Source organism: Engystomops pustulosus, chromosome 2 (genome assembly GCF_040894005.1).
Source record: "Engystomops pustulosus chromosome 2, aEngPut4.maternal, whole genome shotgun sequence".
NCBI lineage: Eukaryota > Metazoa > Chordata > Amphibia > Anura > Leptodactylidae > Engystomops > Engystomops pustulosus.
In genome coordinates, this window is record NC_092412.1 from 101,232,957 (window position 1) to 101,249,392 (window position 16,436).

The following is a 16,436-nucleotide window of genomic DNA, read 5'->3' on the forward strand; positions in this document are numbered from 1 at the left end:
GACAGGCTGGAATACAGATTTCTACAAGAAGGAGCTCTGGAGCCTGATTTTTGCAGTAAGCGCAATTTCTCAATAAAGTAAGAACATTTTTCACAACACTTCCCTCCTACATAATATTGAAAATGATCTAAAAAAAATTGTTGCTCTTTAAGTATATTCTTTTCCACCTCATGTTTTAATTACTAATTATTTTTATAACATTTTCAGTGTACATAAGGAAGAACAGTCATGTAAGTACAATTTAGAATTGTGTTATCATTTTAGTTAGAATCTTTTTTTTTTATAAAACTTTGCTCTAGCAATGACATCATTAGAATAGTCCCCGCCTGTTGTCTGGGAGTCGATATTGTCAAAACTGGTGACACTGTCTGGACCCATGTTGTATGCTGCAATAGCTCCTGCAAAACAATAGATTAATTAAAATCCACCTGCCTTACATTATATCTTATCTGTTGCATTTTATCATGTTGCATGGCTAGTATGCCAGAAATCAGAAAAGAAATGAGTAGAATATTTTGCTTCCTTGGTAGGTACAGGTAATTAACAGTCTGTGGCATATATCCACACATTACCAGAAATACAACACCAGGAGGTGCTATCACACCCATAATATCCATAACCCAGTCACTGCTTTCTCTCAAGCACCTGAAATGCTGGAAAAGGCAGAAAGTCCATGGTGAACTGCATGTTTTACAAAATGTCTGTATAGAAATCTGCAGCAGAAAATTGACATGTTGTATATATGAAAATTCTCAATTAACATTTGGATTTTGAAATACAACAACATTACATTTTGTCATGCAGGCATTTATAATTATTTCACTAAAATTGTCCAAATATTGCACCCATGTATAAGAAGAATAATAATCTTTCTTTTTATATTTTACCTGGTTTATAATTTATCTATGCACTATGAAATTTATGTATATTTTGCCTACTAAAGGAAATCTATCAAAATCAAGGGCACTTACTCAAAGATCCAGGCACTGTCACAATGGTAATCCATTGCTTGCTTCGTCCCTTCTATAATCAACTTCACAGATTGTTACAATGTGCAGGAACACTCCCCACTCTCATTGTGGGAGATTACAGCAGGCTTAGAGAGGGGGATGTGCGGGGGCAGCAGGGGAGACAGTGCAGTATGGTAACACCCTCCAGTGCCCTTATTAGCATAATTTTAAAAGTTGATTTTAGAAGAAAGGAGGCCATTGATAAGTATAAAAGATTACTGCAGTCATGGTGCCTGGATCTTTGAGTAAGTGCCCCTGGTTTATAACCATCGATTTTGATAGTAGATTTCCTTAAAGGTTTCATGTCAAGCAAGAGGTTGGATAAGAACAGCTGATATTTACCTTTCATTATTTGGCTTGAGGACCATCTTGGAAATTTTTGTTTAATATACTGAAACATAGAGCACAGAATCTCTGTACCCTGTAAAAGATGTTCTTCACTATCCCAAGCTCCCCGGGGAGTATGAAACCTATAATCAATCTGTGAAGAGTAATACAAGACTTGGCTAAAGTAAATGACATTTATTGCAGAGAGTCAGAACTTTAAATATGCACCTGAAAGCTTTGTTACAACAGGTTACATAATGTAGAAGTTGAACTGAAATTTTTGACAGGACCTACCACCAAGGGTCTGTTTCACAGATGTTAACATCCTGTGTCCCAATACAATATATAATTGAACTTAATGAACATGTGAATGCACATGAATTATGCTGTAGCTAAAGGTTCTGGATCCTAGAAGCTGTACGCTCCCCAGGGGATTAGACAAACTTTATTTCAGGTCTATTCTTTATATCAACCAATTCTTAAATTACTAAAATGCTACTGCGAGACAAATAAGGTTTGCTTTCTATCAAATAAAATTTATTCAAGAAAGTAAGTGGGGGACTTATCAGGCCATATCCATCAGATTGGGGCAATCATTTCTGTGAAATTATTACCTGCATGAGGCCAAATGCATTTCCATGGTCACCTTGTTTATTAACATCCAAAGCGTTCCCTGCTCGTGACTCACGAGAAATGATTCCAGCAATAATGGCTCCATCTACTCCTGTTTTCCTAGACACTGACTGAATGATCGATCTGTATTTCTTCATTCTGTCCAGGTCAGCTTCTGCCAGCTTCTCTGACCCAAAGACTCCTAGTTATAAATTAGAGGGAAAAAAACTGTCTTTGAGGCAAGTAAAAATAGCACTACTTTTGATTCCGCTTTACCCCAAGAAGCTCTTCAGAACTTGGAGATGAGGTATTTATTTGTGAAATTAGTGCTGTTTTGAAGATAACTAAAATGTTTATGTATTTGGTTTATTGCAAAAAATGCACTAAAACTTTGGTTAGGGAGGGTGTGATATGTCTGTCGCCTGTGACACCATGCATCCACCTCTAACCTGTGGCTGACTGTCTTCTATGTTCTTTGGAGATGTGCTCCCAAACTATTAAATCCACTCTTAAAGAGGTGGATTATTGGGGATACCAGTTAAAGGGTTGTCCACTTTCAGCAAATCTCTATTGTTTTTGTAATGATGAGTTATACAATAAAATGGGAATAAATTCTTGCAGCGCTGGGGTCCTGGGTTCAAGTGCCATCCAGGTCAACATCTGCAAAGAGTTTGTATGTTCTCTCCGTGTTTGCGTAGGTTTCCTCTGGTTCTTACAGTTTCCTCCCTTCTAAAACATACTGGTAGGTTTAGATTGTGAGCCCCATTGGGGACAGGGACCGATTTGGCAAAGCTCTGTTCAGTGCTGCTTAATCTGTATGCGGTATCTAAAGGAATTATTATTATTATTAAATTAGTATATGGGAGGGGGGCCGCCATGATCACCACCCATCTTGAAAAATCCCCCCCACCCCTGATATACTAATGTGCCACAGGTTGCTCACATTCAACAGAAAGCTTCATTGTTTACTTCCTGTGGATAGAAATCTGTCACTGGTCATGTGATATCACACAGGTATATGGCTCATTATATCACACAGCTTACTGCCAAGTCAAGCTACCAAGTTGTGCACCTGATTGACATCACATGACCATGGGCAGGTTTTTATCCACAGGAAGTAAACAATAACGTTTTCTTTTGAATCACAGCAAGCAGAGTTATAGCAAACAGTAAGGAATCGATACAGAAAGTATATTGGAAAATTGTATAACTATTTCTTACGCAAACAATATAAAATTGCTAAAAGTGGACATACTTTTAAACTTGGCTAATCTATTAAAGCTCAAATCTCAAATTTTTAGCTGTAGACTGTACTATATGGATTTCTGTCTAGCTACACTTTGAGAGAGATTTATCATCCCTTGTAGACCAAAACTAATAGTACTGTTGCTTACTACAGTAATGTCAAATACTGTGGTGTCTATTCTGGAATATTTACCTGAATAATTATTAGAATCTTGCCTTCCAGTTGTATGTGAGGCACCGGAGGTTGGAATGTCTCCGAGACTACCATATTTTGCTGTAAAGGAAATATAGAACATTAAGAATTCTTAATTTGTCAAACCACAGCCACACTCTTCTGTAACCCCCTTTAACACCAACATTTTTTATGTACACGCTTTGCGCATGTTTCTGTGGAGCAGGACTTGTATTCAACACTGATTCATTGTATTCAATTGTCTCTTTCAGATGTGTTTTTTTTTTAACCCTTTAACCCCTAGGGGACACAGCCTATTTTGGCCTTAAGGACGCGGCCCCATTCTTCAAATCTGACCTGTGTCACTATATGTGGTTATAGTTTTGGAACGCTATGAGATATCCATGGGATTTTGAGATTGTTTTCTCGTGACACATTGTACTTCAAATTAGTTTAAAAATTTGGATGATATCTTTTGTGTTTAGTTATGAAAAAAAACAAAATTTGGAAAAATTCTTTATTTTCAACGTTCTAAATTCTCTACTTTTGATGCAGATAGTCATAGCACCCAAATAAATTCATAACTTACATTTCCCAAATGTCTGCTTTGTGTTGGCATGGTTTTTTAAGATTCCACATATTTTACTAGAATGTTATGAGGCTCAGAATTTAGGTATCATTTTTCACATTTTTTGTAAAATCACCAAAACCTGTATTAGATGGACCTGCTCAACTTCTAATTGACACTGAGAGGCCTAAATAATAGCGAGACTCGTAAATTACCCCATTGTGGAAACTACACACCTCAACGTATGAAAAACCACTTTTAAGAAGTTTGTTAACGCTTTACGTGTTTTATAGGGGTTAAAACAAAATGGAGGTGCAGTCTGCAAATTGTAATATTTTTTCACAATACACCCATTTTGGGTGGAAAATTAAACATTTACAATGGATGAAATAAAAAAAGGCTCCACAAAGTTTGATACCCCATATGTGGTGGTAACCTGCTGTATGGGCGCACGGCCGGGCATAGAAGGGAAGGAGGCGCCATCCAGATCAGATTTTCTATGTCACATTGTACAGGCTATAATTTTTTTCTTTTTTTTAATGTGGACCTATAGGGGCTTATTTCTTTTGCCACATGAGATGCACTTTTCTGGTACGTAATTTAGGGGAATCTATAGGCTAATTGGTGAGATTTTATTAACTCTTTGTTGGTGGAGGAAATGAAAATCATCAATTTTCAGGAAGATTTTTATGGGGTTTTTTTTTGCCCGTTTACCATACCATAAAAATAGTATATTATTTTTATTTTATGGGTCGCCACGATTACAAAAAGACCTCATTTATATAGATTTTTTATTTTTTTCCCATTTTTACTGCATAAAAAGTAATTTGGCAAAAATGTTGTTAATTTTAGCATCACCGCCTTTCATATGCATAACTTTTTTATTTTTTGCCTCACAAATCTGTTTAAGGGCTTATTTTTTGCGAGAAGGATTGTTCTTTTTAGTGGTCTTATTTTAGAGTGCATAACATTTTTTAAATCCCTTTTTAGAGCATTTTTATAGGGGATTAATTGAAAATGATCTTTTTTATGGAGCTTTTTTTTGTTTTGTTTTTTACGGGGTTCACTTTGCGGAACTAATAACGATTCTGTTTTATTATGCAGATTGTTACGGACGCAGGGATACCAAATATGTGGGGGTTTTGTGTATTTTATTCAATTGTACTGAATAAAAACCAATTTGGAGAAAATCTTGTTCATTTTAGCATCACCATCTTTTCATATGCATAACTTTTTTATTTTTCGGCTGACAAATCTAGTTAGGGGCTTATTTTTTGCGAGAAGAGTTGTTCTTTTTAGTGGGCTTATTTTGGAGTGCATAACATTTTTTAAATTACTTTTTAGAGCATTTTTTGATAGGGTATTAATTAAAAATTATCTTTTTTCGGAACGTTTTTGCGTTTTTTTTCTACGGCGTGTACCGTGCGGATCCAGTAACGATTCTGTTTTATTATACAGATTGTTACGGACGCGGCAATACCAAATATGCGGGGTTTTTTGTGTTTTTTATACTTTATTAAGTGTTTTTATGGGAAAGTGACATTTTAGGGGCTTATATTTTTATGTATTTATTTTTTATTTATTATAATGTGTAGTGTTAAGTGTTTTTACATATTTTTACTTATACATACTTGAACTTGAACCAGTGATGCTCTGATCACTGGCTTAAGTTCAATACACTGCTCTACAATACTATTTTATTGTAGAGCAGTGTAAACTGTCTGAGCAAGCTTGCGCATGCTCAGACAGTTTACAGCCAGACCCGGAAGGGGTCTGGCTGCCATGGAGACTGGGCAGCTCCGGGGCACATGCCAGTCCTCGGAGCTGCCCAGAAGTGGATCGGATCCCCCGGTAAGCGGCACCGATCGCGGGTGTTAGCGCAGGCTGTCAGCTGTACTAGACAGCTGACAGCCGCTGCTTCTGGTACCGGCTCCGTTCGTGAGCCGGTGCCAGAAGCAGGACGTTATAGAACGTCCCCGTGCGCTAAGCATCTAGCGCCGGGGACGTACTATAACGTCCTGGTGCGCCTAGGGGTTAAAGACCTGGGCCTTTTTTGTTTTTTCCTTTCCATTTTTTACTCCACACCATCAAAAATCTATACATTTTTTAATATATATACATAAAGAGCTGTGTGATGGTTTGTTTTCTGCGTAACAAATTGCACTTCTTAGTGACGGTATCTAATATTCCATGTCGTGTACTTGGAAGTGGGGGGAAAAAAATCCATATGCAGTGAAATTGGTGAAAAACCGCGTTTGCGCCGTTTTTTTTTGTGGGCTTGGATTTTACGGCTTTCACTGTGCGCCCCAAATGACATGTCTTTGGGTCGGTGCGATCACAGGGATAACTTTAATTTGTTTAGGTTGTATGTTTTCATACATTTACAAAAATTAAAACCTGTACAAAATTTTTTGGGGGATTTTGCCATCTTCTGGCACTAATAACTTTTACATACATTGGTGTACGGAGCTGTGGGTGGTGTCATTTTTTACTGCTTCTACTTTTAGGACTGTAAAACCTTCTGATCACTTTTTATGGAATTTTTCATATTTTCAAAATGGCAAAAAGTGCCACTTTAGACTTCGGCCGCTGTTTTACGTTACGGGGTTAAACACAATGAAAAATTGTTGTTATATTTTGAAAGATCGGGCATTTTTGGAAGCGTCAATACCTAATGTGTTTATGATTTTTACTTCTAGAGAAAGGGGGGTGATTTGAATTTTTATTTTTTTATTTTTTAAAACTTTTTTTTTATTTTTATTCTTACTATTTTTCAGACCCCCTAGCTTGTCTGATTGATCCTACCATACACTGCCATACTACAGTATAGCAGTATATGGGGATTTTCCTCCTCATTCATTACTATCTGCGAATCACATATTGTAATCAATGGGTTAAAAGGAGACAGTCTCAGGTCTTCGGAAGACCCAAGGCTGTCATGGCAACCAATCGCTGTTCCCTGATGACGTCACGGGGAGCGACGATCTTCACCAAGACGGCGCCGCCATCTTTGTTAAGCCACCGGTGAGGATGTACCGTTAACACCGACCGCAGGTGTTATCCCGTAAGTGTTTGCTTGCAATATGCAGCAAAGATTTACCGGCCATGGAGAGGGCTCACAGGCTGAGTAGCCGCAGCCGACCCGTGATGTGCTATTACGTCACAGGTCATCAAAGGGTTGAGCACATGTTAATGTGTTTTTTTTTTTTTCATAGGTCTGAAACTTTCAACATGTTCTTAGTTTGCAAGTCATGCGTGGAAAACAGGGATCTGTTCATTATATTTCTCTTTTGTTGACACAGTGTTAAATTGTAGATGATATTCTTATAGGACTTCTTATACCATGGATGGGCTCACATAAAGCAAATTTGGTTAATGTAGATACTTACATGCCATTGCTGTTCTTACCGTATACCTAAAAGTAGAAAAAACATTATTTAAGTAGAAAAAAACTAAACATGATCTGCCAATTTTCCTGGATCATACACAGTATTACCTCCCAAAACTTGGACTACTTGGGAACACTTGCTTGGGAATCTTGGATGTTCCCTTGGGGGCTAGGGCAGGGGTAACAGAAAATAAACATACTACTCTTGCTTCTGTATCAAATTTCAGTATTAATACATCTATTGTAGTTGTTGTTTTCCAACACAGCCAGGTGGGCTGGAATTGTTGATGGGCCAATGCGAAGTATGGTAAGTATGCTATTTTTTGTCTTCCTGGCCAAAGGGGGACTTATTCTCCCAATGGCAGTGATTGCTTACTCATTTCCCTCTTACAATAGTTTGAGAGTAGGGGTACACAACCTTTTTTTGCTGTAAGGACTACATTGTCATACTATTCACATTCAAGGGGACACACTTGTAACCTCTACTTCAGATGGACCAAATATTACAGTACAGCACAAAATAACTAATGATAGATAAATAGTGCAATTCAGAATTGATTTTACAATTATACATAAATTCCTAACAAACACTGTAGTTAGATGATGCAACTGACCCCCACACCAGACAATGTATAGTAATCTATATACAGGCAGTCCCCGGGTTACATACAAGATAGGGTCTGGAGGTTTGTTCTTAAGTTGAATTTGTATGTAAGTCGGAACTGTATATTTTATCATTGTAATCCCAGCCAGAACATTTTTGGTCTCTGTGACAATTGGATTTTAAAAATGTTGGGTTTTTTCATTAGAACCAGGATTAACAATAAATCTTTATTACAGACACATGTGATAACTGTTACAGCTGTTTACTGTAGCCTGGGGCTAAAGTACAATAAATTACCAATATCCAGAGGTCCGTTTGTAACTAGGGGTCGTATGTAAGTCGAGTGTTCTTAAGTAGGGGACCGCCTGTACCAGATTTGATAAATAATAATGTCACATTCCAAATAATTAAAAACCAAGACAAGAGATATAAATGAAGATCCAAGACCAGACAATTAATACTAATGCAAACCCCTTACAAGACTGATGGGAAGCAGACCCTAGACAAGACAATTATAATGGAGATCCCAGACTTGGCCATTTATATTAATGCAGATCCCAGATCAGACTTTAAGCTAGGCCACATGCAACAATTGGGTGGCATTCCCTATAATTGATAGATGTATAGCAAAGAGATAAAAACAAAGAAACACAGAAAACTACAAAACAAATTTCATTTGGCTAGTACCCAGCCAAAGTATAAAGGTGAGGTGTCACTTGGGGTGCATAGTGAAAGCCCAAAATATGAAGCCCCTGAGAAGATGGAGCAACTATGTTTTTTGTCAGTTTCGTTATATTGCATGGAATATTAAATACAGACACTTGGATGTACAAGGCGCCCTGCAGATAACAAGACCCTTATATACCTCTGTAAATGGAAAAATAAAAAAGATATGGCTTTTGGAATATGGGGACAGAAAAATTAAAACACAAAAGTACAGAGAAGAGCTATGGCGTTAATGGGTTAATGAACTGATGGTTTCTATAGATGTTTTTAGAATTATATTTTCCTTATTCACAGGTGAGAGGACTGGATTGTACTATACATATGTGTATTATATATGGTAACAGCTGCACTGTAAATAGCTGCGTATTCCATCTCTCACTATATACAGGGCAGTTGTTCCTGCACCAGACATTCCCTGTGAACACTGGTTCTTTGCTGATCGATTCCAGACAGAACTAATCAGGTCACAACAGAAAAATTCTAAAGGAAGTAACATAGGGGAAGAGCATCTCCTGCTGTATCAAATATGAATAATATAAAATATGAATAATATATCAAATTTTTTAAAAACATTACATGGGGAAAGTGTTTTTATGGCATTAAGCATCAACACTAGTAGTGCTGAACCTTACAGAATATGAAAAATCAGAAAGTATGTACCGTATATGATTTTAATTTATTTCTATTATCTGTTTATGTACATTATATTTAGTAAGCAATATTGTGCCGTTATTCCAGTTTGCTTACCTTTGCAACCTGCTCTACCGCCTCTCTGAATCAGCAGCTGTGGGTGACTCTGTAAATGCTCTTGTAGGTTCTGGAATTTCTCTCCAGTATATAAATAGATTTGAGACTGAAACTGAAAGTACCAAAACATGAAAAAAATCATGTGGTTTCTAAGAAATGGGTATTGTCTTGACTGTGTATTTGTCAACACTTATAATATAAATACTCTGTGCTCTACACACTGTAAAAATATATAATCCCTTCACTCAAAGTGCCTCTATAATGAGGCATGAAGGCAAAAATCATCAAAAAAATCCCTCTAAGGCAGTGATGGGCAACCTTTTGAGCTTGGTGTGTCAAAGTTTGCCAAAAAACCGAGCATAACTCGGGTGGTGTGTCACCTTGACAAAATAAACATAATTTTGTTATATTTATACAAGTACAAGTAAATCCAAGCACTCCGTACGTGTTTTTGATGCCAGAAAGTGATACTTTATTATATTTATACAGAAGAGATCAAAAGGTGTGACGTTTCGACCTACACTCAGGTCTTTGTCAAACACTGAAAGACATAAAGGCAATTGTACATAAATATTTACATATATACATAAATGCGTTGGTAGGATCATAAATGACCATGGTGGTATAAGGTATGCGGAGAGAGGGAGGCAATATCCTATGCTGACACCAGGTAAGAACATGTAGCCAGACTGGACTCCTGAATGGCAGGGTCTAGCTGCATAAGGTGAATGGGACCACATAGTCATTAAGCGGGTACAGGTTAAATAAATCAATAAATCATCAACATCATCATAGAAAGAGAATCCAACATTTGGGTGCAAAGTGGGGCTTTTGAAGCATGGGGTAGGAGGCAGCAGTAGATTGATAGTGGATGCTACTATGACAAGCCTGAAAATATAAGAAAACATGGCTAGTTACCGATCTGGATGGAAGACAGGGTTAGGCTGGCTGTGCTGGTGAGCATCCGGTATTGACACTATGTGTCTGTAGGCAGTCTGCTGCTGTGTGCCGCCGTGTAAGGGTTTAAAAGGGCTAAGGAACGCCCCCTTAGTGTGATGCGGTGATCACGTGATGGTCACGTGACAGTCACGTGACGTGTAGGAGTGGCGGTGAATAGAGGAGGAGCTCGGATGAGTCATGGGGTAAGTATAATGGAGGCGTGGAGGGGAGGAGTTGACTCAAGTGAGTAGGTCCGCCTCTGTAGATGTCGGGCTGTGTGTAAGCGCGTTGCCATGGTGATGGCTGCGCTAGTAATACCACGAGCTTATCGAGTGAATGGTAAATGCAGTATGATATGGATGATGTGATGTGGGGTTATATAGGTCAAATTGTCTATTCCGGAGTATGGTGTGTCTATGTTGGGGAAGGTATGGTGCTATGAGACGTGGGGTAGATTGAGTGTATAAGAGATGGAAAGCGGGTTGTGCGTAGGAGATCTTACCACTGTAGAAAAGTATGGTTTCTAAGGTCTCTGGGAAGGAAAGATAGAAAGCATGTTAGTATAATCATATAATAACAACAATCATATAACAGTTTACATCAGATAAAGCTAGAAATTTCATAGTCTCTGTTCATCCCACGTGGTTCTAGACTCTGCAGGGTGTGAATCCAATAAGATTCACGTTTCTTCAACAATAGTATACGGTTTCCACCTCTCCTCGGTTTAGGTACATGTTCAAGGACTTGAAACCGTAGTTGGGATACGTTATGGCGCCTACTCTGGAAATGGGCTGGAACAGGTAATAGTAAGTTGTTGGTCCTGATGGTGGACTTGTGTTGCCCTATCCGATCGCTGACTCTTTGGGTGGTTTCACCTATGTAAATTAGGCCACAGGGGCATTTGATGAGGTACACGACAAAATTTGTGTCGCAAGTGAAGAAGTCTCTGATGGGATATGTTTGACAAGTGTGGGGATGGGAGAATGTACTGCCTTTAAGAACGTTGGTGCATTGTGAACAAGATAAACATGGGAATGTGCCCTTCTTGGGTGTGCGGAGAAATTGTTGTCGTGTTGTGTGTGTGTTGGAGCCTATGTCAGCTCGAATGAGGGAGTCCCTGAGATTTTTGGGGCGTTTTCTACACGGTAGGAGAGGTTGCTGGAATTCTGGAATTTCAGGTAGGGCCCTGGTCAGAACTGACCAGTGTCTTCTGAGGATGCGAAGTACTTTGTTGGAGACTGGATGGTATGTATGTACAAATGGTATTCTGGGGTATTCTCAATCTACCCCACGTCTCATAGCACCATACCTTCCCCAACATAGACACACCATACTCCGGAATAGACAATTTGACCTATATAACCCCACATCACATCATCCATATCATACTGCATTTACCATTCACTCGATAAGCTCGTGGTATTACTAGCGCAGCCATCACCATGGCAACGCGCTTACACACAGCCCGACATCTACAGAGGCGGACCTACTCACTTGAGTCAACTCCTCCCCTCCACGCCTCCATTATACTTACCCCATGACTCATCCGAGCTCCTCCTCTATTCACCGCCACTTCTACACGTCACGTGACTGTCACGTGACCATCACGTGATCACCGCATCACACTAAGGGGGCGTTCCTTAGCCCTTTTAAACCCTTACACGGCGGCACACAGCAGCAGACTGCCTACAGACACATAGTGTCAATACCGGACGCTCACCAGCACAGCCAGCCTAACCCTGTCTTCCATCCAGATCGGTAACTAGCCATGTTTTCTTATATTTTCAGGCTTGTCATAGTAGCATCCACTATCAATCTACTGCTGCCTCCTACCCCATGCTTCAAAAGCCCCACTTTGCACCCAAATGTTGGATTCTCTTTCTATGATGATGTTGATGATTTATTGATTTATTTAACCTGTACCCGCTTAATGACTATGTGGTCCCATTCACCTTATGCAGCTAGACCCTGCCATTCAGGAGTCCAGTCTGGCTACATGTTCTTACCTGGTGTCAGCATAGGATATTGCCTCCCTCTCTCCGCATACCTTATACCACCATGGTCATTTATGATCCTACCAACGCATTTATGTATATATGTAAATATTTATGTACAATTGCCTTTATGTCTTTCAGTGTTTGACAAAGACCTGAGTGTAGGTCGAAACGTCACACCTTTTGATCTCTTCTGTATAAATATAATAAAGTATCACTTTCTGGCATCAAAAACACGTACGGAGTGCTTGGATTTACTTGTACTTGGATATTATCGGGGTGGGAACCCTAATCCTTAACAGCACCCAATATCGATGTGTGACCGCACGAATTAGATGACTATTTGTTATATTTATAGTTTAAATAACTATATGTATGTAATATGTATAATTATTTAACTTCTAGGGTACTTTAACCCTAGGTTGTCTGATCCTACCATGTACTTCCATACTACAGTATATGGCAGTATATGGGGATTTTCCACATCATCTATTTATTACAATGTGCAAATCGCACATTGTAATAGATCGAATAAACAAAAGCAAAGCTGTGTGCCACTGTTTAGATAGATACAAAAACATAGATTTTTATTATTGAAATCCACACCTAAACACAGACAATATGATAAAAACAATTAAAAATAGTACCAAAGTACATACAGTACAAGTCTGTGTTATTAATACTCTGGTAAGTACAACAAACCCCTCCTGATTGAGTAGCGTAAACTAAGATCAACCCTATAAGAATGTAAACAAGTTGAAAGTGCCTGTGCATATGATCAACTAACATACAAGTAGACTGGTGTCTAGAAGGAATGTTCCTCACAAGTTTATAAAGTAGGTACAAGGCAAATCCCCAGTATACATTACAGGTTATCTGGCATTAAGCCAGGTAGCACGGTGGCAACATCACAAAGGCGGGTGGATACAAGAGTCAGATCGGTTACAATCAGACAGGTGTAGAAATGCTTAGTAACCTGCAAACTTTCAGTCATGAAAGTTCACAGGTTATAGTGAGGGCTCAGGTCTGGCGATTTGCAAGGTGTTGCGATTATTTGTACATCACAAAACTGACACACAAGCCCAGATGACTGTCTTCTATCATACAGTAGACTGACATTACTCACTGTATGATGGGAGTGGTTGTCTTACCTCATCCCTGCTGTGGAGATGGTCAGTGTAGAGGTGGCAGAGGTACAGTGAGGTACAATGACAGAGGTGGCAGAGGTACAATGACATTACTCACTGTATGATGGGAGTAGTTGTCCTCCCTGGTCCCTGCTGGCACATCACACAGCGCAGCAGCGATGTAGCCTCTGTCTGTGCTGGCACCCTCCCCCCTCCACAACACAACTAGGAGCTGCAGGGGAGTCTCCTATGGCTGGGACACCTCTGCTGCTGTGCCCCGGGATGGCACACAGCTCACAAAGGGGGAGGAAGAGGAGGAGGTGGGGGAACAACTAGGAGCTGCAGAGGAGTCTGCTATAACCAGGTCACCTCTCCTGCTGTACCCCGTTCTGATACCTGGAGACAAGAGGCACAGCTCACACAGAGGAAGAGGGGCTGGTCTGGGGGGGGGGGGAGTGCTGGGAGCTCACTGCAATCTCTCAGCCTCCCGGCTACTGCACCGCTACTCAGCTGTGTAAGGAACCGAGGATGAAACTCCCAAGCGACCGCGTGTCAGTGAAAATGGCTATGTGTGTCAGCACTGACACGCGTGTTATAGGTTTGCCATCACTGCTCTAAGGAAACCTGTGAGCTGTTCCCCTGGCTAATTCTGACATCACTACTTTTAGCAGCTTGCAAGGGTTACACCGTCAAAGTGTCATGGAAGAGAAAAGCAATGCAGGCCCTATACTCACTCACAACTGCAGTTCCCTACCTAATTGTCCAAACTGTACAAGACACAGAGGACAACCTCAAGACTATCCCTATTCTAAGTAAGACAACAGGAGAGCAGCACTCCGTGGTGATTAGTATTTATTCATACACCAGTGGTAGTACAATGCAACGTTTCGGCTAACTCCATGTAGCCATTTTCAAGCCGATTTTCAATCTTGAAAATGGCTACGTGGAGTTAGCCGAAACGTTGCATTGTACTACCACTGGTGTATGAATAAATACTAATCACCACGGAGTGCTGCTCTCCTGTTGTCTTCTTTGGATTTGCCTGGAGCCTTGAGTTGGGCCCATAGAGCTTGCACCCACCTGGATCCCAATCCGATTGCTTCACTGTGCCGCCCGCACCCCTCCTTTTTGTCCTATTCTAAGTATGTAGCAAGAAACAAAAACAAATGCCAAAGAATATAGACACAGATAGACAAAAATGCAGACACAAGAGAAACAGGGAACTGGCACAGGATTGAGGTAAAGGTACAGGATCCAAAGGGGGTTCAGAGTACAGGTTATGGTCGGGTTACATGGTCTGAAGAATGGTTTATAGGGTCCGAATTATAAAGGGGGATCAGGGCTCCAGATCAGACAGGATACATGGTATGGGGTTCCAGATCAAGATTAAGCAAGATACAAAGTTTGTGGTTTTGCATCAGATAGGAGTTCAGGATTCGACGGGATACAAGGTATGGGGTAACGGATCAGGTTGGGATTCCTGGGTTTCAAATAAGGAATGTAACATCCTCAGACACAAGTTCCAGTTCAGGATAGGGTTCAGAGTACCAGTTCAGGCTGAATACAGGCCCAGGTACAGGGTTTCAGGTACAGCAGAAGACAAATAGTCAGAAGTAATACAAGAAGGTATAACCAGCCCTGAGTAAACTGGGGATTCGCTATTTATCCAGTTCCTGGACGCCGCCCTAGCAGCTGACTTGCTAGGCCTTGCATCCTTCAATCCACACTGAGTTCCAGAATGAACCACCCAACTATGTGTTATCTAAAGCATTGCATTAGGAGTTTTTTTTGCTTTATATGCTGTGAGAGAAGCAGATAAAGCAGCTACTACACAAAGTACCTGAGACAAAGTGATAGCTCTCTTCCACAAACAGATGGCTGTGCAATTACCTCAGAGCGCACTGCTGGCAGCTGAATCTCTGCTTCTCCCGGAAGCTGCAGGGAGAGGGGAAGCCAGTGACGTCCTGCTTTTCTAAGCACAACGGAGCAGATTATAATATGGGCTGTCAATCAAGGACTGGGAGGTGTGGCTGTGCAGGGGAGTCACGCGCGTTTTCTGCGTGTGCCTTTGACGCGCAGAACTTGCATTGCACTCTGACCCATTGTAACCAATGGGTCTTTTCAGACTTGCATTTTTATTCACGCACACACGCGCGTTTTTTTTAACGCGCGTTTAAATCTCGGCATGCTCTACTTTTGCAAGTCACGCACGTGAAAAACGCACCATATAAGTCTATGGAGATGCATAAAAAACGCATTGCACTCTGAGACACTTGCAAGTGCAATGCGTTTTTCACGCATCAATTGCCATAGAAAAGATAGAGCTCAGTCCTGAGTCCATTTCACACGCATTTTCTGCGCGTGAAAAACGCATTGAAATTGGATTGAAATTGCATCAAAAACGCGTGTGAAAAACACTGAACAAACTCTGACTCAAAACTGATTGCACTCTGATGCAAAATGTGCGTTTTTCACTGACCAAACCCTGATTGCACCCTGATCAGACTCTGACGTGATCTGCAACGCAAGTGTGGAAGGGGCCAAAGCCAGACGCAGCTTCAGGGAAGACACTGATCAGAATGGCCTTAGGTCATTTGCATACAGATAGGAACTGAATATTTAAATCTGCGGCATAGAGGGTGGCAATATAGGGATAAGGGCATTTGCAGAGAACTGTAGGATCATGGGACTTGTAGCTTTAGATGACAACCATCTTTGAGATAACTCTGACTACATTAGAAAGCCCATAAAATGTTGTAAATCATAATGAAATTGAGTTTTGTTGTATTGCATTTCTTTATAGCATTGTAGGTTTTTATATCAGAAGTTCATATTCCTGGAATACTCCAGGAATTTCCAGAATTAATAGCTCACAACTTCCAGGGGTTGTAAGCCATATACTGGATGAACTCACAGTAGCTTTACTTGCATAATAAACCCCTGTACAGAGTGGTATGTCACATAGATCACGGGTGCT

The 16,436-nt window shown here is 40.2% G+C and overlaps 1 protein-coding gene across 1 annotated transcript; it reads right to left on the reverse strand.

Moving 5' to 3' along the window:
• Window positions 1-152: 152 nt before the first annotated feature.
• LOC140118186 (lysozyme g-like) lies at window positions 153-10,407 on the reverse strand. Its single transcript, XM_072135765.1, has 7 exons — window positions 10,318-10,407; window positions 9,400-9,511; window positions 7,324-7,349; window positions 3,388-3,468; window positions 1,952-2,151; window positions 1,353-1,491; window positions 153-398 (listed from the first exon to the last, which is right to left on the reverse strand). Exons 3-7 carry the CDS (start codon window positions 7,328-7,330, stop codon window positions 265-267), a joined length of 561 nt encoding a protein of 186 aa, XP_071991866.1. The 5' UTR covers window positions 7,331-7,349; window positions 9,400-9,511; window positions 10,318-10,407; the 3' UTR covers window positions 153-264.
• Window positions 10,408-16,436: the final 6,029 nt, after the last annotated feature.

Bases quoted from the DNA above. Each gene is read 5' to 3' on its own strand.
- LOC140118186 (XM_072135765.1), bottom strand. The intron at 1,492-1,951 runs GTAATAATTTCA...TACTCTTCACAG, and splicing joins ATGCATTTGGCCTCATGCAG to ATTGATTATAGGTTTCATAC. The intron at 399-1,352 runs GTAAATATCAGC...ATTGTTTTGCAG, and splicing joins CTCAAGCCAAATAATGAAAG to GAGCTATTGCAGCATACAAC.